The 20,410-nt window shown below is 39.5% G+C and overlaps 1 protein-coding gene across 10 annotated transcripts in view; it reads left to right on the forward strand.

The window, feature by feature from the left end:
* Window positions 1-20,410, forward strand: part of HECW1 (HECT, C2 and WW domain containing E3 ubiquitin protein ligase 1) — a 272,955-nt gene that overhangs the window by 46,709 nt on the left and 205,836 nt on the right. For 4 of the 10 annotated variants that reach the window (XM_064506615.1, XM_064506616.1, XM_064506618.1 and 1 more), the window contains one exon: window positions 20,174-20,231. The exons of the other annotated variants lie outside the window; for them this stretch is intronic. In XM_064506615.1, the coding sequence (XP_064362685.1) occupies window positions 20,205-20,231 (27 nt within the window). In that variant the 5' untranslated portion in view covers window positions 20,174-20,204. The remainder of the gene's footprint in view (window positions 1-20,173; window positions 20,232-20,410) is intronic. 10 annotated transcript variants of the gene reach the window in all.

The raw sequence follows: 20,410 nt of genomic DNA on the forward strand, positions 1-20,410 counted from the left end.
TTTGTCACTTTCATTTAAAATGTAATTTAGGTTTAGTGAGGTTAGTGGCCCTTTGCTATTCCAAGAGATTCCTCAGCTGTAATTTCTGGTCCTGTAATGGTTGTGTCTCAGGAGCTTTTCTCCCTAGACTTTATCATTTTTGCTCATGTTGGTGGAAGTTCCAGCAACCACCCCAAAAAGCAGCCATCTCCAACCACCATGTAACTGTCCTCAAAAAGGGCTAAATGACTGTAGGCTGTAGTGACTGTAAAGACGGCAGATGTAATGAACACTCTACCTTTTGCTTCATGGGTAGGGGAATGGAATTCCAAAGGTTGTGGCCAAGTTGGTGAGGATACAGCGAAAGGGTGGTAGGCTGCCCCTAAATATAATGCCTCTTCCCCAGAGCCTTTAGAATTGCCTTCTAAAGAACCTGGATGAAGAAAGCAAGAAGGAGTATGATTACAACAAGGGGCAGAGCCTGTTCCATACCTTCTTCTGAAGGCTTCTGAGAGGCGAGAACTGGTCCTGCTTAATGCTGCTACAGGGTGAGGTTTTGCCTCTGTTCAACTTTTCTCACCAGGCAGCTGGACTGGCTGGCCATGGGGATGCAGAGCACACAATCCTCTCTGGGGCAGTGGGAGGAGGCAGAAAGGTTCCTACCCCATGCAAATACCAGGGCTTGCTGCATTTCTTAGGCAGGTTTCTGAGAGATCACACCAGAGTTTCTGTTCTCATAGCACAGATATAGTTTAGACAGTGAAAGCTATGTATGTGTGGGGAGAAGAAAAACAATGAAGATGGTTACAGGAGAAGGAAAAAAAGCTCCAGTCTCTCATATCACTTACCAAATAAGTGCCTGGTTCTCATTGTGACTTGCTTTCAAATCCAACCTTAAAATAAAACCGGGGGTTGTCTTTTTTGAATTGCTCTTTCTACTGCCTCTGTGATTTGTAGGAGGCACTTTAAAAAGGCTCACATTAGTGTTCTCATATTACTTTTCTGTCCCCTGTTGTGACAGTTTCCTAAAATAATGACTTGTCTATGATATTCAGTGTGACTTCTTTGAGGTTTGCACAAAAATGCTTTATCATTGTGGAATGTGAGTTCAGCGTCTGGAGTAATATAATCAGGGAAGTTCTCTCTGGTTCAGAGACTGAATTAAATGTTACCTAGCCTTAGGCTGTCTTCTTTCGCATCCATCCTTTAGGGCTCAGTTACTGATTACATAAACCCCTTACTCCCAGGACTGGGAGAGCAATCCCTACCACGTATTGCCACCTCTCCTCCAGCAAAAAATAGAGCCTGGGCAGAATCCCTGGTCAGCTTGTCTACCTTGGTTGACGGGTGATGTGAGAGGGGAAAAAAGCTAAACCCGAACTTCTGAGCTGCCTTTTGACATGAAGCACAATAGAAATTGGGAAGTGTCATAGCATGCACACTGTCTTTCTAGACTAACTTTTTTGTAGCTTGCTTGTTCTGTTTTTGAGGACTTGAAATCAGCTCTGAAGGAATGTAGCCCCTTCCCTTTTGATGACCCACAAAGCTGGATCTCGGCTGAGTGCCTGGGGCCAGAGCAAAAGGTAAAGGTGCCTGATGATATACTCTGAAGCTTAAGGCTTTGGCCATTCAAAGGATGCCAGATGAATAACTCAACTACGGAGAGTTTCTTATTCAGCATATGAAAACAGAAAGATAGCTGTGCTGTGGTACCTACAGCCATGGTTTGGTTGGTGAGCTGTTTCCTGGGCTATCTGCTGCAGCCTGCTCTTTTTTTACTCAGCCTGTGTTGCTGGGGTTAGGGTCATCTTGTAAAATTTCATTTCTGTCTTCCTCATATGCCATTGTGGTAGCAATAAAGATGAATATATGATAAAAAATCAGAAGGTTTTGATTGCTTCTGGTTATTCATGTCTCTCTAACTTGGAGTTTCTGTCACACTGGAGTTGCTACTCAGAACTTTGAGAAATTTGTAAAATCACCAGCTTCTGTTTTCACTTTTGGTTTACTCTTTCTTTCCATGGAAACAGGCAAGTCACTGCCTTGTGCTTTAAAGGAAAGAAGGATAGTAATAAAGCTAATTTAAGTGCTTTATGCATGCAAGAAGGTAATTTTGTGGTGTCTGCAAGTTGTAATTTTAAGAAAAAGGAATGCTTAGTGTTTGTAACCACTGACATCTAAATAGAAGATAGCCTAATTTTTGTAATCACTTTTAAATGCATAGTGAGCTTGAGCCAAATTCATTTCTACAACTTTATTAACTTTAGAGTAGTTATGAAGAGACACTTTGGTCCACTTCTCATCTTTGTGATAATTGTATCTTTATTTTTAATTTTAACTTGTCCATGTGTAGTAAGGGAGGTATATATTCAATTTGTGTTATCATGTGGAGAAAGGAAATCAAAAAATTTTTCATCAGGAGCTCTAGAGCCTGGATTTCAGGAAAGAGATGGAAGTCTTACTGTCAGTTTAGTTGGGATGACTGGTTTCTTTTACTCTTCAGAAACAGTGGTTGTTAAGCCACTGTAGGCAAAGACCTTTTCAGTGAAAGGCAATTTAAAAGGTGGGCGTTTGAGCCAAGAACTTTGACAGGGATCTGCCAAGGTTGAGGGCATGCTACAAAACTGTTTGAGAAGCAGAAAGGATTTGGCACCAGAAAGAGAAACGCAAACCCTAGTGAGAGATTCAGCATGATATCAAATAAAACCAGCCCCAGATCAATACAATATTCAGAGAGGGGAGGCTTCACATAAAAGGCAAGTGCCTTTCTGTTGGTAGACAACAGCAGAGATCTGGCCTGTGAACTACTGATGGTCAGAAGGCTGCCTTCAGAGCGCTGGAGAGACCCTCTGAACATCTGAGCCGTTTCGTGCAGAGTCTATAAAAGAACTGGTAGACTAGTGGGCTACATTACTTGTATGGCTTAGCTGTGTCCCTATGACTTTTCGTAAGTAGACAGAGTGAAGACAGTTTGTTGCAGGGCCTGTTTGCTCAGGCCGAGTACAGCGTTAACCATAGCAACCTGAATTGCAGTAACTTAGAGGGTAAGCCAAGGGCTATTACATGTAATGTGTCATATAAGATCCTTTTAATGTCAAGAAAAAGCAACCACTAAGATTTTTTTCAACAAATAGAGTAAGTTATTTCCTCAATCCCAAGCAAACATTTGGTAGCTGTCAAGGGAGTTTTAGGAGACTTTCTAAGGGGAGTCTGTTGTTGACTCAGTGGGTTTCACCAAGACACAATGAGGAGATTTATCCCAGCTAAAAAGTACCAGTATTAAGTAATTTTTCAGAGTAGCTTAATGAGCTGCAGTTCATAATAGCTTGTAACATGTAAGGATCTGTTATGGCTTGAAAATTTTAGCGAGTTTTGGAAATAGTTGGTTCTCACAGGAGATATTAGGAGCTAGAATCCACTCTGTTTATTGGCACAGCAAGAGCAAGTGGGGATGAGATGTAAGTGATAACTGTATGATGGTACAATTAAAGTCATACATCAGTAGTGGTTCACTGTTAAGTGATCAGAAGAGATTCAGGAGTAAGCGTGAGGAAACAGAACCATTCTTCATCATTATCTGCTTACAGCACTTACGAGTAAATGGCCTTTTGAAAAGAGGATGAGTAAATGTCTTGGAAACACTTTGTGGTTTCTTTGATTCCAAACATAAAGATACTTAGAGGATAACATAAATTTCCAGGGTGGACATGATCAGATGATATTTTTTTCAGGAAGAACAATTTTCTTGTTGTGTCTCATCACATTATCTTTTGAATATATTTTGGTTTTTATGGGGTTTCTGGTGCTGCCTTCAGAGGTCATAATTCAGAGGGTAAAAATATTTTAAAGGATATAAAAAATGATCTTGGAGCAAAGGCAGTGGATTGATGCTTAAGTTGTGTGGGGTCTATTTCTGAGTGCTTGCAGAATCTGGGGTTAGTATGGTATGCAAAGGGGCACTGTGTACTTCATCTACAAAGTGAGGATAATTCATTTTTCACTTTTCTTTTTTTATCTAAGTTAAGCATTTCTAAGAGGTATTCTCTCTTCTCCTGTGTTTTTATAACTCCTGCTACCATGATCCTGATCTTAGCTTCTGCTTCAGGCTACTTCTACAGTGCAATAAGTAATAACACAGGCATCTGCTCTGCTTTTGAATTAAGGTGCCCAAGATCTTCTTGATCACGTTAAATCTTGCCAGAAAATTTTCCAGTTTTCTCCAGATATTTTTTGTTCTTAAACCTGGACCATATTTCTTAAAAAATGCAACTACTGATGTGGAAAATGCAAAAGTTGTGTAATGAATAAGTTTGCGTATTTTTGACAAAAAGAATCTTTTTGATGTTTGTATGCCAAACAAACCTCTTAGAAATTCACTGCTTATAGATATTCACCATAAATTAATGAATAATTAAAACTGTTATGTGGGGTGGGGGAATATGAGGTTTTAGCCATTGGAAAATGTAGCCCTCGCTTTACCTTCTGCTGAAGGTATATAAATGTGAAGGGTTTGGTTCCCTACTTCATTGCATCACTGCTAAGCTGAGGTGATTGCTTTGATTCCACATCTATATATATGAGTGTAAAACTGGTGTGACAAAGTAGATAAGCTGGCCAGTAAATTTATATGTATATTTTTTTATAGCCACATGGCATGATTTGAGGTGTGTGTATGGTTTTGCAGTATAATCTGAAATTTTGTAATGTGGCCGTTCTTCTGTTTAATGGTAACCTATGAAAATATACTGGTGTGATATGTTTTTTTTTCTTCCACATACATTATTCTAGATGTAATTATTTTTAAATGCCTAACCAAGCAGGTTTCAATATCTTTATTAATTTATTAACATCTGCTCGGAGCATGACATTTAAATTGTTTAAATTGAAATGAAAAATGGGTTTTTTTGAAGAGATTTTTATTGTGCATTTACTGTGGAAGAAAGAATACTAAGAACTGGTTGTGATGTCTGTAATTGTTTTTATTAAAGCTTTCTACTGTAAAATGTCTTGGAAACCTTTTTTTGATACAATGAAACCATGATTTTTTGCAGGAGTTTTTTTTTAGTTCAGAAGGGAGAAGGCTCTCTAACTAGTAAAGTCTCATCTCTTTGCTGTACGTGAAATTCCACTCGGTTTGTTTGAGCAATAAACTGTTAAAATTGCTGTTCCCCATCTTTTTTGTACCTCTTGCCCCTTCCTACAAACATTTTGGCAATGAAATGACTTTGCAGTCAGATATGCTCTAAGTTATTCACCTGTGCAAATGTTTGCAGGATCCAGACTAATATTTATCACAGAAGATTGTGTCTCACTGAAACATAACAAATGCGCTCAGCATGGGAGCAGAATTGTCAATCTATGATCCAAAAAATCTAAGAGCGAGAGTGAAGAGAATTAGTTTAGGCCCAAGTCTAATAAAAATAACCATTACCATCTGTATCCCTTGAGAGCATCATCTTGGCTGCATTTTGGTGTTCTTCCACCTTGGGTGTAATCCCATCTCTCCTGAAGAAAATGTTCTTGACAAGACTTCTCACAAGTGTTAGTCTTACAGGGTGTGTTTTCAACTGTAGTATTGGTTGATAATTAGGTGTGAAATGCTATGCTGTCTTTTCTGCTGTTTGTGAGAAAGGAGTTGATCAAGGGAAAGGGCATTTCTACAAATGACAAACAGTATAAGGCTTCTGGTCTGTCCCATTCTGTTTTCTGGATGTGCTTAAGTTCTTTGCCTGTCTTGTGCAGATCTCTCCAGATGCATCTCCCTTGTGAACTGGAAGCGGGGCAGAGACCTGCGGACAGCTCTGCATGAGCTGGTGTACAATTCTGCTTTGCTGTGTGCAGCGCACAAGCCAGCGCACACATCTCTTCCTCTGCTAGCTCCCTGCTTGCATCTTAGTGTGTTTTATCTCTGATTTCTTATCCCAAGTGCTAAAAAAGCATGGTTTCTTTTAAATTTGTCTGATGTTTTTTGGGCCTTTAGAGTTTACGTTTTCTAGATTCTCTGAAAGCTTAAGAACTAGAAGTTCACCATAAAGAAAAGGAGGAATTTTACATTTTCACACTACCCCAGATGTTGGACTTTGACAAATACTAAATATTGGGAAAGCTGCAATAAAATCTCAGTTACTACCCCTGGTATTTATCCCCTCACACCTAAAATCCCTCAAACACTCCAAAAGAGATAAGAGCATTTTTCTGCCAAATACTTTAAATATATATATAAAAATATATAATTTTAAATACTCTCTTATTCATAACTCACATCTTTTCCTAGAATTCCCTTAAAATTCTCTTGTAATTTAAAACAATTAACCCCCCTTTTTAAATAAAGGTGGCCAAAAAGGGAATATTAGTGCAGCAACAGGCTATGCAGTTCTCTAGGACTGTGAAGAACACAAGGAGTTTGGAAAAATTAGTCTCTTTGTTTTCTTAGCTCCTGTTTCAAGGAGTACTTTTGTGCTAATTGTGATGATTCTGCATGATTTCTACATTCTTTCTGACAAAATGCAATATTCTAGACAGCTAATCAAACATATGTTTGATCAATGTTTATTAATTTATTTCGTAAATAACTTTAGTGTGAGAATTAATTGAAGAGAAATAATATCACTTTGTTCATCAGCGCAACTTGCCTAATATATTTATCTTGACGATTTTCCTAATGCACATTAGATTTTTCTTAGATTAAGATGCATAGGTTACTTAAGGCTCACTGGGGTGCAAGGTGGTGGTATTTCCTTTCAAAAGTGCAAAGCCAACTATTGGTTCTTGAGAGAGTCTGTTGTTGAACCTAAAATGTAGATGCTAGGAAACATATTACTTAACCGTATTCACTTTCTATTGATTATTTTTAATGAGTAACAATGCTTGTATGCCACAACCTAAAATATACATTAGTAGAAATTAAATTGCATGGGGAAAAATAACTGGGGGATTTGGGATGGGGTGGGGAAACAACAATCAGCTGAAAAGTAATAGGTTTATACTGAAGGTTTTCCAACTGTAGAAACAGCAGTGAATTTCTCAGTTACTTCATTTTTATGCAGCTAAAGAATATACAACTGTGATTTTTTTTTTTTTTTTTTTTTTTTTAACAGCAGTCTTCAAGTTAAATCTGATCAGTGGAATTCTGCTAGGGAGTTACTTTGGTGTCTAAATTAGTGCATGTAAATTATGCATGCATGAGCACAAGAAATAATTTTGTGTTCATAACAGCCAATTGTACACTCAGACAAATGTTTGCATGCATAGTCACCCACTTGGAATCAGGCCCAAACTAAATTAGAATTAATACCATGGGCTAGTTCCAGGATTTAGCTCTCAGTCTATTTATAATAGTGTAATATACATTAAAAATACCCACCATTGCAGAATGCATTCTGCAGAGGCTGTTCTAGTTGAAAACCTATGTAGCTGCAACAATCGCACACCATCAGGTAAGCATGTATGTTGGAGATAAGAGGTTGGTACATCAATTACAGCTGTCATCAACATAAGATTGGTGCCTGTGTATAAGAAACAGGCCAGACTATATAACAGGGAATAGATAGTGCTGTCCTAAGCACCTCTTCTCTTTCAGACTCCACCACTTGATGCTTCTTGAGCAATGGCTGTGCAAATTAAGTGATGGAAAATTTCCAGGAGACAGCTACTTCAGTTCAAATCCCCTGAGAGATAGTGTGCACTTTAAAAGTAGTAATAGCCATCAGCCATTGTAGGCCCCTAGCAGACAGGATCTTGAAGTGCTGCACAATATTCAGCTAGCATGCCTCGTGTCTTGTGTCAAGTCCAGTGGTCAGACTTGAAGACGCAGTGCTGGAGGGAGAGGGGGCAAAAAATTGTCTGCTGATTTAAAACCCTGTGTATGTTGTGTCACTGTCATACTTAGCATCTTCTGCAATTGGCCTTCCCAGGCTCCTGCTGGCAGACAAGGGTTTGGATAGAGCTGTTCATCTCCTGCCTCATTCCTCCTTGCTCTCTCTGTGCACCATGACTGTTGCAGGAATTAGGTTCATGCAAGAGCCTCGTAGTGTGATCTACCGTCCCCTCTTCCCGTTAACATTATCTATCCCTTAGCAGAGCCACAGGAGCTCTGCTCTGAGGGATACGTACTGCATGGTCACAGACTGTGAGGCCAGGATGAGACTAATATGGTACCTGACCTGCTCTCCTGCCACAGAAACAGCCTGGGTCTAGCACAATAACCTGTGGTTGGACACTGATCTGTTTGCTAGAGATGGAGCCAGGCTTGATTTTAGCAGATATGGTGATTAGACTCAGACTAGCCTGCAGAAGAGTAGTATAATTTCATTTTCCATGACTGGAAGACAGTTATTTAGTAATTCTGTTCAGATTCAACCCTGTGCCATTTCAGTTTTGTTTATGGTGGTTTTTTTTTTTTTTTTTTTTTTAACTTTAGAAGAGGAAAGAGCACTTAGCTGTCCTAGAAAGATGATATGGTACAGTAAAAGCAGTAACAAAAGAACAGAAGGGTACAAGAAAAGAAGGAAATGATTTTGTGTAATGAGCTGTATTAAGGAAAAGGAGATTAGCTCCTGCTTGTTTTGATACAAAGAAAGGAGAATTGTGAAGCTGACTATTTATCCTGCACCACTGTTTTTTAGGGTCAAATGACTGTGATGTGAAATCTTGGCATTAGTTGGAATGCTGATCCTGTATTCTTAAACTCTGATGTCACGCAAAAATGAATTTACTAAAGGTTTTCTTAAAATCAGATGTGCTGTTTAAATCAGACTATTATGTTCATATATAATTTAGCCATACATAAAATATTGTATGTCTATAGCATCCAGTAAAAATATAATACTAGTATGCTGTTTAAACTACAGACATGGTCAAATCTAGGGGCTACAAGACAAATTTAGATGATCGGCCTGTTTGTTGACTGCCTCTGATTTCTGTGAATAGCGGAGGAACTTCATGTTCAAGATAATAGAACAATATCATAAATTAGTAGGACATTCAAGAGGTTTTTTAACCTATGCTTTTAAAATCATGGCCATGCAACTGAGATGGAATGATTCAAGATATAATCTGAGGCAAATAGAGAAAGCAGGTACTGTCTTAGGAAAATGAGTCTTTGAAGCCTTTGTAAGCCATAAGTATGAAGAGTAGAGGCACAAACAGGGAGAAGTTGTATATATAAATGCACGTGTCTTTTAGGATCAAACTAAGCAGAGTACCAGTGAGAGAAAATACCAGTAGAATGTTATAAGGAAGAATTCTTTAGGACCAGCAGTCATTAGACACTGGAAAAATGCACGCAAAACTACTTTTAAGTGCAGTACTTAGTGGTCTTTTGCTCTTAAGGGAAACCTTTATTCTGAGGTGGTTGTTTCACCTGATAGTTATTTGTTTATGAACTTGTAAGAAAATTTTCTCTTCCTACTGGCTAAAAACTCTCTAGTCTGAAAAATGGCATTTGTGGGTTTTTTGTTTTTATTTTTATTTTTATTTTTTTGCATTGCATAATTTCTTTTTAACTTGCTCTCACTGAGACTGTCATCCATGAAGAGATAGAGATATACACTCCTGAAATCCTGAGCTCAGCTTCAATCTGTTCGGGAACCTTGGTGAACTCGGAGAATCCATAGCCAACAGGGGTAATGTTCATCTGCAAAACTGGACATTAAGTTTTTAACCAAATCTTACTGGTGTCTAGGTGGCACTGCAGGTGTTTTCTGTTTAGAAGTGATCTTAAGCAGGTTGCAAGAAAGCACATGAGGAAATTGATCAGTTTCTCTTCAAAAATACTAATTTTATGGTATATTTGCTTATCCTTTTTTGGATGACTGTCCTTTAATTTCATCAGAGATGATGAAAGGTGTTAAGTAAACAACTGTTGTTTTGAAAAAGACAGTTTATCCTCAGAAATTATTTGGTGATTTAGCCCTGTATTCTTAGTCTAGTATGAAGAATAACTGTATGGAAAGCAGAGGCAGAAAAATATTTTCTTATGAATATTTTTCTTTAGTGTCTACTTGTCTGAGAGAGTTTTAATCACTGAATTTCTATTCTTCATTTTTTTTCCATTTACCTACTGTCATGCTTCCAGAAGTAGAACCTGGTTGTGATTTTCTTTTCAAATTAATTTAATTATCTGCTACCTTTTCATAGGGGAAAAACTAATGGGCAAGCAAGGACTTAATGGGGCCAAGATTTCACCCTAGAAGTTGTTAATATCAAATTATAATGAACGTCAGCAGTGCCAGAATTTCACCCCAATATTCCCTAGGTCTTACTAAAAATAAAAGGAAAAATCAATTGCATCTGTTGACTTAATGGATCAGATAGTTCTTTTCATCCAGGTCATTTATTTAAGGCTGTCTTAGATACTTCAAGAGAAGATGGAATGTTGCTGGTCTGACCCTCTTTGGATGGGAATTACCAAGTGGCCCATTTTTAAAAAAGTGTTTTGTCTCATTCCTTTCATTTAGAAAATTGCGCATTGCAAAGAGTGGGAAGTTAGCAGTCTGGGTAGGATGTCCTGGGCCATGTCATGTTGTCTCAATGGGCAGGTTTCTATGAAAATAGGCCAGTGTTTCCTCTGGTGAATGTGTCCTTTGCTCCACGTGTATCTACCTGAGAAATAGCATTTGCCTTCTTACGCTGGCATTTTATAAAGCCTAGTTGCCTGCCTACTGAGTATTTTTATCTATTTGGCAGATGCTGCAAATGAGGGAATACTCATTTTCTTCTTGTTCCTCTTAAATCTCTCTAGAGGTCTCTCTTAAATCTGTTTCAACCTTCCCTCTGAACCACAGTGCCAGAAAACCCTTCTAAAAATAGTCTGTCCCACTATCTGTGGCCATATAATGCTATTTCCAAATCTTTCAACAGCTCTGTATCTTCAGTGGAGGAGCTGTGTAAGAAATAGGTGGAACTTCTGATGCATGCAGTTGAGGCCGCAGTAACAACAGACAGGTGAATTCTGCAGCAGCCCCAACATCTGATTAGTCACAGAGAAGTGATTTGTATCGTGAGCGAGCTCACTCCGGTAACTTAGCTCGCTCCAAGAATGAGGAGTTCCCTGAGCCTGTGGTTTAACAAAACTGTCTGGAGCAACTGTTTTCCTTATTTTTGTCTTATTTTTCTAGGAAATTAGAAATCCCCATTCAAGGGAATTGCTTGGTGAATATTTCTGGAAATTGAAGTTCCCCGCTCAACTGTAGAATCTGCTGGTTCCTAATTTAACATCTCTAATCTGCTATTTCCATGTCTTTCGGAAGTCTCCCCTGCATGCTCTTGTTATGCTTCATTGTGCTGAATAGCCTTAAATGGTCAGCCTGCATTCTTCTGCTATTTAAAAATCACTGAATGATTTAACTGACAATTAAAATACTACCATTTTCTATTTTCTGAAGTGTTCGTGCATAACCACGGCACTTTATTTTGCCAGTAATAATGACAATAATTAAAACTTGCAAAATATTGAAGACATTTCCTGTTATAAGCGAGTGCAGAGGTAGATGAGAACAAAAATAAGGATAGGTTTGGATTTTCCAAAGCCAAGGCTTATCAGTCACACTGATGCTTTGCTTTGCTTTCTTTCAAACTGAAGTACAAAAATGCAGCAGTGTCCCTTATCTGCCTGCCTGCTTGATTAGCCTATTTATAACTTGTATGAGGTATAAAAATCTCTGCTTATGGCAAACGTGCAGAGCTGTGAAAGTAGACTATTGGATAAATAATAATTACTAATATTCAGTAATCATTATGACTTTCATTTTATCCATGGGGAAATTTTCAGCTTGTCTAGGTACTTAGCTTGTTTGCAACTTCAGAGTTGACACTGGTTATCTACTTTTCAGGTCCCCCAAAACATGTCTGTTGAGACTTGTTCAGGTACTCCCAGAGGTGTTTAATGGAGAGCAGGCTGGAGCCAACCAGTTATCAAAAATAATGCTTCTGGTCTGAGATTATTTTTTTCCTAGTAGGAGAAAGCTTTTAAATCTTCTATTCCTTCTTACATCTTCCATCAACAAGTTGGTTTATGAATATTGCTTTGAAGAAGTGATTGGTGCCATTCTGAGTACAGACAGACTCACTGTGAGGTGCTCTAATGCTAACCTTTACCTGCATGTTTATAATTTTTTTTTAAAAAAAGTCTTGCATGCACAGCCTGGTCCAGAGCTGTAAAATCCTTCTCTACAGTGGCTCCAGTTCTCAAATATCATCTCTTTAACATAATTCCCAAATTTTGCAATGAGCTACCTAAAAAGACTGACATTTAAGACTGCAATAAAGTCATTGTTTAAGCATAGAAAATACTAGTTTGCTCTTATAACATGCAGTTATACCTGTTGTGCAAAGAGAGTGGAAATTATGGAACGGGGTTAATTCCACTGAAATAGGAACGCTGAGCCTTGTCGGCTGCCTTCAGTAGCAGTTAGGTGCATTACTGTCGTGGTAGAAGGGCAGTGCAGCATAGAGAGTCCCGGTGGTTTAAAAGTAAGAGCAAAAGGGCTAGGTACTTATCAGTTACAGTGGAAGCTTGTTATTGCTGTGTGTTTTTGTTTGGTTTTTACACCTATAAATGTACGCTGTGGCTTGCAGATACTGATTGTTATGCTGAGCAATGTGGGGAAGATGCTTCTGGTGCTGCTAATAGATAGTTGGATGTTTCTGTGCCACAATTCATCAGATAAGCTGAGGAGACTGCCAGCTCCAGAGAGGTCCGGCAGCAATTTATTATACTTGAAAGTATGCTGGTTTGCGGATACAAGCTTTAGTGGTTTGTTGCAGTCAGAAAGAAGTAATGGCATTTAGGCACTGCTAAATAAAGTTTTCTGTCTTGTACCTTTCCCTGCTGCAAGTCTAATAGCTTTAACATCCTACCTAATACAAAATACAGTAATAGTTTACTGCATCGCTGTCATGTGTGCTATTTTTTCATATCTCTTCTCCATTCCCTCATCCCTACACTCTGCTGTAGCAAAAGGATGCTTCCAGACATAACCTGAAATTACATTTGCAAGTACAAGTTATGTGAGACTTCCAGACAAGGGTTACACGTGCTGACTCTGCACTGATGCTCAGTTCTCTGGGAGATGGGCCTGGTTTCTTTGTGCTTGACATTTACAGCTTGTTCAGTGTTAAACTTCATTTGGTGAGCATTAATTTCTCTGCAGATGTTAGTATTCTGCTGATCCTTTAGGACAGCAGTTCAGATCTGACTCATTTCACAAGTGGCTGATGGACTGTGCTAAAATGTTTTTCTTTTTAAGTCAGTGTACTGCCAAGTATGCATATCACTAGGAGAATCACAATTGTCAGAGAGAGACCGAAGTCTTGAGGCCAGGCCCTTCAACCGGTAGTTAATTCTAGTGTATGGGAGCCAGTGGAGCGATGAGAATTTACTCCCTCTGAAGATGCTTTGTACACAGTTCCAACTCGTCACAGAAAATGTTGTCTGTGCAAGCCAGCGCTGAGTCCCGGTGACAGCTCTCAGAGGAGGCTGACCGTTGCTGTTCCTGTACCTGTCCTGCAGGATACGGAAGCATTTATTGCCAGTGATTGAACTGCCAGTGCCTGTCATCAGCATGGAATTTACTTATTAAAACAAGGGGGGAGAAAAAGAGCAAATGAACAATCAAAAATGTATAGTATGGACCGCTTATCTTGGAAACCATCACTGTGAGCCAAAGCGTTAGGTACAAGGGGACACGTGCTTCATTTCACCACATGTGCAAAGGGGATAACTAAAGTTGATGATATAGGAAGTTAATAATATAGATGGTGATGTGTCAACCCTGAGACCTTTCCTACCTATGTAATAATACCAAGTTGCTTTGGTTTTCATTGTGTATGGTCAGTAGCCAGTGTCATATATACAGCAAAGGAGTTTCAATAGCCTGGCAAAATCCAGAGGAAGAAGGGGAGGTTGCTGAGGATCCTAGGTTTCCAGAGACTCTGCAAAGCAGGTTAGGACTTGTGCTTGTTCACAGCTTGATTCTCTCCTGAGGATAGAAAATGATGATGGAAACAAACTGGTTGGTTGAGGTTGGCTCTGTAGGAGGTAAGGCTGTCTAGAGCTTTCCAACTGATTGTTGTGCAGTTTTGTGTTCCCTGGGACCTGCGCTGTTGCAATATCGTTTGTGAGAACAGACATGTCTCATTGTATCCCTCCACGATACTGCTGGAAGGATCCTTTACTTACACGACATGTTCCTTCAACTCTGTTCCCTCTTCTCTTTTTGTTTTGTTGGCTCCCCTTTCCACAGCATGTGTCCAGTATCAGCTGTTGGTCTTCAGAGGAATTACTCATCTGTCCATACCCTTTCTACCATTTTTCTTTTCACCTCAAGAGTCCAGCCTTGCTGTTGATCAGCCTTGGTTGCCAACATCTCTGGCGCACCAGCTCCTGTTTCAGTTCATCTTCACACCCTCTTCCTTGCTGTCCTTCCTGTTGTCAGGCAAATGAAATCCTGCATCATCCTGTTTTGACCCCCCTCTTTAAAAGTTCTCCTTTCCACAATGCCTACAAAAAATTTGACAAACAGTTGGGCTCTGTTTGTCCAGAGACCACAGCTTACTACAGTAATGAATATCATCTCATTTTCTCCTCAGTCTCTGTTTATTTCAAGCTCCTCTGTGTGTGTATGAAATGTCAGGGGCAGAAATAATCTTTTTCACTCTGCGTTGATATGGCTCCTTGCTATAGGGAGGGTCTTAGTTCGAGGTGAAGACAGCTAAGTTTCATCTTAATATATCAGCAAAAATATTTGTTGTTACTGTTGCTACCTGATACCTTCCAAGGTTGGGCTGCAAATGGGAACAGTACAGTAGATTTGCAGATTAGTGGATGGAAGGGCTCATCTGTAAATGGCATGAAGATGTTGCTGTCTCTTTAATTCGCCTTTGTAGAACAGTCAGAGATTTCATTTTGTATTCGTATGTATGAATTTATTATACTTGAGAAAGCTAGAGTACTTTCCACAACAGATTTAAGCCAGATTTGAAGGCAACTGAGGTTTGTCTCTATTCACGTTAAATTCTCAATTAGCATATTAATTCTTTCTCCTAATGACATGACTCTTTTTTTCTTTTTGTCTACTGAAGGGAAAAGAAAATAATGACTAATTTGTATACTGTTCTTGTGAGAGATTTATCTAATTTATGCATGATAAGTTTTGAAAATTTGTCTCGCAGTCAGAAAACTGAACATTTATTCTGAGGTATTTTATATATTTCCTGCTGTAGTTAGATGTGTTAAGACACGGCTTCAGCTAGCAGGTTTAACTAGAAAAGTTGAAAAACACAAGACTTTCTTTTATGTGTTTTTATTTGCTTGTTCAACCAGAAGGAACAAACCGTTCTAACATTAGAAACAAGTATTTCCTTTCTTTCTCTGATCTTTATAAAAATTTTAAAAAGCCTTTCAAATACCAAACTATCGAGAAAGTTAAAAATCATTCTGATCTCAATGTAAAGACATTGCTTAAAACGTGCAGTAGACAACTATTAATTAACAGGACGTTGGGACTGATATTGGTGGGGGTGACCAAAGAAGTGGAGAAGAGATGGCAGAAAAGCTTAGGCGCTTTCCTGTTGGCACCTGTGGGTGCAGAGCTTCATCTCAATACAAAGTGGGGGCTCAACATTGGGGCAGTTGTGTCTGTTCTCACTGCAGCCAGGTCAACCCTGGTGGCAGCATCAGTGTGAGTATTCACTGACTCTAGAAAGGAACTGCTGACCACTGAGTGAAATAGTTTTTCAGCCTTGGATTGGTTTTCTTGGCAATACTGAATTGTTTGCAACTGGTACTGCACATCATGATGGAGATATTTTGTGCTAATTACTATACAAACAACTGCAGGGCTCTGTGCAGCTCCCAGGCTAAGAGCAAGTAGTGCAGAAAGCATGGGGAGCAGCAGGAGGCAAGGATACAGCTGAAATGTAATCATGTAGAAGTAGGTGTGTACATATGTATGAAGGCATATATAGGTGTCTGGTTTCTGCTGTTTGCACCTCAACTTTGCAACCATCAGGGTTTTGGTTTTTGACTTTCTAAACATTTCTTGCCAAAAGCATTTTTGAGTAGGGATTTGAAGCGAGCTGCCAGGTACCAGCAGCATACCAGTCTCCAGGATCATTTTAGGCAGGGTGCTGTATGCACAAAGTTGACTTTTTTTCTTTTTCTTTTTTTTTTTTTTTTTGAAGTTGCTAAGGTATTTGTATGGAAAATAGAAAAATCCAGAAAAGGTACTGTCCCACTGCTGGAGAGGCAAGTGGGGGTCAAACATCAGCTGTAGAGACCAGCAGCTGCTTCTATGCAGAAAGGGACAAACCAGAAGGAAATGAAAAGTGGAGGAGGAGAAAGGTAGCTAGAATAATCGCAGGAATGAAAGAGGTAAGAAACCAGGAGGGAGTGGTGTCAAGGCACGGCTGGCCTTCTCAGAGCTAGGTAGCAAACAAGAAATCCTAATGCTAGGTGATGGGTGATGAAAGATAAGATGTTAGAAGAGGTGAGAGAGAGAAAAATAGAAGTGAGGAGAGGGAGTAAATGTTGACTGAATAAACTTGAATTCTCCAGTGTTTTCAGGAGAAATATGTTAGGAACCCCTCTTGTGCCCCCCCCCCCCCCCAGCTGCACTGCCTAAGGACTCTCCTCCCTGCTTCTCACTTTTCTCTTGGATCATGCCAATCTTCTACAGAGAGCTCAGAAGAAACTGCACACCTTCTGTGAATGCAGGACTGATTTTGTTGAAAATCTGTATTGTTCTCAACCAGAAATTAGAACGGGTACTCTGGCTGCAAAGTAGTCTTGACAAAAACAACAACACTCCTGTAGTCATCAGTCTCTCTTCCTATTTCTCTTTATCATCCAGGCTCAAAACATGATCCTAGTGACTTTTCAGGCCCTCAAGATTATCTGTTTGTATATATGTTTAAATACTTAATAGATTTTTATTGCAATAGCAGCTGGCAGACCCAGTCATGGACTGAGAAGGGGAGGGCAAAAATGCTGTAGCAAGCGCTGCAGGAAAACAGAACAAAATTGTCAAAGTGTGCAATCTAAATATAAAGACAGGAGTTCACAGGTGAACAGAACAGACAAAGAAATCCAGAAAACAGTATTTATCAGTATGATGATGATCTACCTGAGCGCAGGCTCTCCAATTTACCTTAAGTGTACTTCAACCGTAATTATATATCTGAAGCATTTATTTAACATAAATGTACCCCTGAGTAAATCTGTTCATATGTAAGATAGCACTTTTCCCATCTATTGCTATTAAAATTTGAGTACATGCAGGCACGTGCCATTTCTTCTGGAGCACGTGTGTGAATATACACATTGATGGACAGAACGTGGGGCCCGGGGAGGCCCTGGAGCACTGGGTCGTCCAACTGACAGGGCACTGGGAGCTGGGGCTTCTCTCCGTCTTGCTAGAAACAGTGAACAAGCTTTTCTTTCTGGCTCAAATGTGCTAAAGCATCGCAACACATCCTATTTCAGTAAGTCCAAGAACACTTTCTATGACTCAGCTCTGGTTTTGCACTGTGTGGGGGGCAGGCAGTTTAGATATACCAATGGGTGTATCACTTTACTCTCGTTTCCCGTTCACTAAGTGACTTGCGGTTCCTAATGCTGAGACAGTTTGAGGAAGGGGCAGAGAACTAATTCATTTTAATGCCTCAGGGTTGGATTATCTGCTGCAGCTGCGCAACAGGAGGCAGAGGGGAGCCGTGTGTCAGGAGCTCACTCTTGCTCCAGAGCCCAATTTTGTTGCACAGCATCCCTGGCTTCCAGTACAGTACCTTAAGGGTCAGCTGCTCTAGGGTGGTACAGTCTGGATGGCTTTGAAGGAGGGAGAAGTGCTGTAGTTTTTTTCACATCTCCTATGTATGATGAAACTTTCCCTTTCCCTTTATGAAAGCCTCATCAGAGTATGATTAGGAAGACAACTGTGCCTTTACCCCGAATCGCAGAAAACAGACTTAGCACAGGAGGTTTTTGTGGCAGCTACTGCTACATCATTCAGCTCTTTCTAGCAATGCTGTGTTCATATGTCTGCTGGTGCTCTCAGCAATGGTTAACATCAGTCACCACACCAATACGTCATCATGGGTCAGATTACGAACATGCTGGCAGAAATTAGGAAAGCCCTGTATGTACCTTGCACTAGTCTGCCACACTATCACTTTTGGTACTTCAAGGGGGAGCAGCCTCAGGTGGCATGCTGTGTTTTTGCCTCACTTCTGGCTTGTCAGGAAAGCAAACCTACTGAGCTACATTAGGGAAAATGCTGCAGTATGTTACTGCTTGCTATGGGTAAAGTTGGTAGTTTTGAAACCAGCATGTGGGGCTGAAAAAAGCTCATAGTGACTGGTTTTGAGAGTTTGTTTTGCAGTCGTGGTTATTTGGAAGAATGTTTATGTTGTGTCCACACCTGATGTTACTGCAGCCACGGGGACTGCAGGTGAGAATCACTGCAGTAGCCTGGCACGTCACAAACTAGCCCAGAGGCATACGCTGCTCACTTCTTGTATTATCTTGTCCTTCTCAAGTACGCTGGACACTATTCCTTGGGGGCTGGGGTGGGGGAAGATTCTGAACCACAGAAGTTAAAAGAATTGAAGAGGTGTTGAAGAGGTGGAGAAATCACAGAAGGAAAAGGTGGCGTGTAACTTATCCCCTAAAGCCTTAGGCAGGACTTTGTGTGAGGGGCGAAAACCATGGAAAATTAGGGCAGCTGAAAAAAAAAGTGTGCGTGTGGCTAAAGCTTTCTGAGATTATCTTCAGTGTGTCTGTGGCTCTTTGATTAACTTTCAGGTTACTCCATTTCCATTGTAAATGCCCCTTTTCAGTAAAAGCAAAGGCACACCAAGCTGCAGGCAATTGGTAAATTTGGGGCTGAAATGGATTATGTCCATCAGATTTAGCGTCTTTTGAAAGGAATGGAGAGATGACAGGCAATATCTACTTCTGTTTAATTTCATTGCTTTTATGAATTTTGAAAGCCTTTCAATCTAAGTAGAATATGATCAAGTGGCATTATTATATTTTATAAATGAGTTATTTTTAATAGAACATTTCTGAACAATGGAATGGCTTGCTAAAATGTTACCTTTCCCTTCTGTTTTGGTTCTTGTATTCATTTTTGAAGTTTTGTTGAATTGACAATTTTAGCCGTGGTTTTGATCATATTATTAAAGATTTTTATTTTACTGCCTACACAAGCCTTCTCAGTTGTTCTTGAGCATGCAGCAGAAACTGAGGAGAATGAATTTTAGGTTGTGGGATTACAGACTGTGGAGGTGCACAGAGTGAGGAGACAAGGGATATTGATACTGTCTTGTTGGCTGAGGAGCTTTCCTGGTATTAGTGGAGAAGCTGTGAAATACCAAAGTGCTTCAAACACCAAAGATAAGCAGGGGAGAATGAACTGAAATTAAAAATTTAAACATTCCAGTTGTGGCTAAATAATGGATGTCTTTCACCTTTTTAATTTGAAGTTGCATTATTCCGTGTTTGGAAAACCTTCTTTTCTCTGAGTTATATTGAAGTTTCTTTTGTTTCGTCACTTTTCTCTATGTAGTTTTGTAATGTGGGGGTTTTTTAGATACTGGCTGCGATTAGAGAAATAGAGGTTTGTGCACTGCATTTTGTGGCTTAATCCTGGACTATTAGAATTACACTGGATACCAGGTCAGATCAAGTACAGTATATTGAAATTAACTTCCTTTGCAGCTGGTCCCTATGAGTATCCAAGGATATAAATAAATTGGTGCAAAACAGAAATGCTGGTTGGCTGCCACCCATCTAAACTTACTCAGTATGAGGATTTTATGATGAAGCTGAAGGATCTACTAGTGGTGTCTCATCATATCTAGCCATCTTACTTTCTTCTAGTTCCTTCCTGAGTTAAATGAATATTATTCTTAATCTTATGCAGTCTGCAAAGTTTATTGTAGTTAATTCTATTTTTATTTTTTAAACACGTGTTTCAGCACTGATGCATATGACAACGCACAGATCCTCTGGAGCAGAATATAGTACACTGTTAAAATGGGTAAGATATACTCCGTACCGAACAGTGAAGCAAATAATAAAATGTTGGTGAAGGAAAGACAGGTTTTAGTAGAAAAGACAATGCTCTGTTTTTAAATGTCGTGTATGTTGGTTTTGGGATACATGCTGAGTTAACCTCATTGAACTTTTCCCCAGGAATTGATGCGCTTACAATTGGCGGGTCATTATGCTGCTCCACCTGTGTAGTGTTAAGGTCAGTGTGTTTTTCTGATTATAAAAACCATCCATACCATTCCATTATAAATTCACTACCATTCATAATGGAATGTGCCAAAGCTCAGAGCTCGTTGCAGCTGCACCCGGTACATGTTTAAGACCAAATAAAGCAGTTAGGTAATTTGAGAACCTTTCCAACTAAGTCCAAGCTTCATT

Source organism: Dromaius novaehollandiae, chromosome 2, assembly GCF_036370855.1.
Source record: "Dromaius novaehollandiae isolate bDroNov1 chromosome 2, bDroNov1.hap1, whole genome shotgun sequence".
Classification (NCBI taxonomy): Eukaryota; Metazoa; Chordata; class Aves; order Casuariiformes; family Dromaiidae; genus Dromaius; species Dromaius novaehollandiae.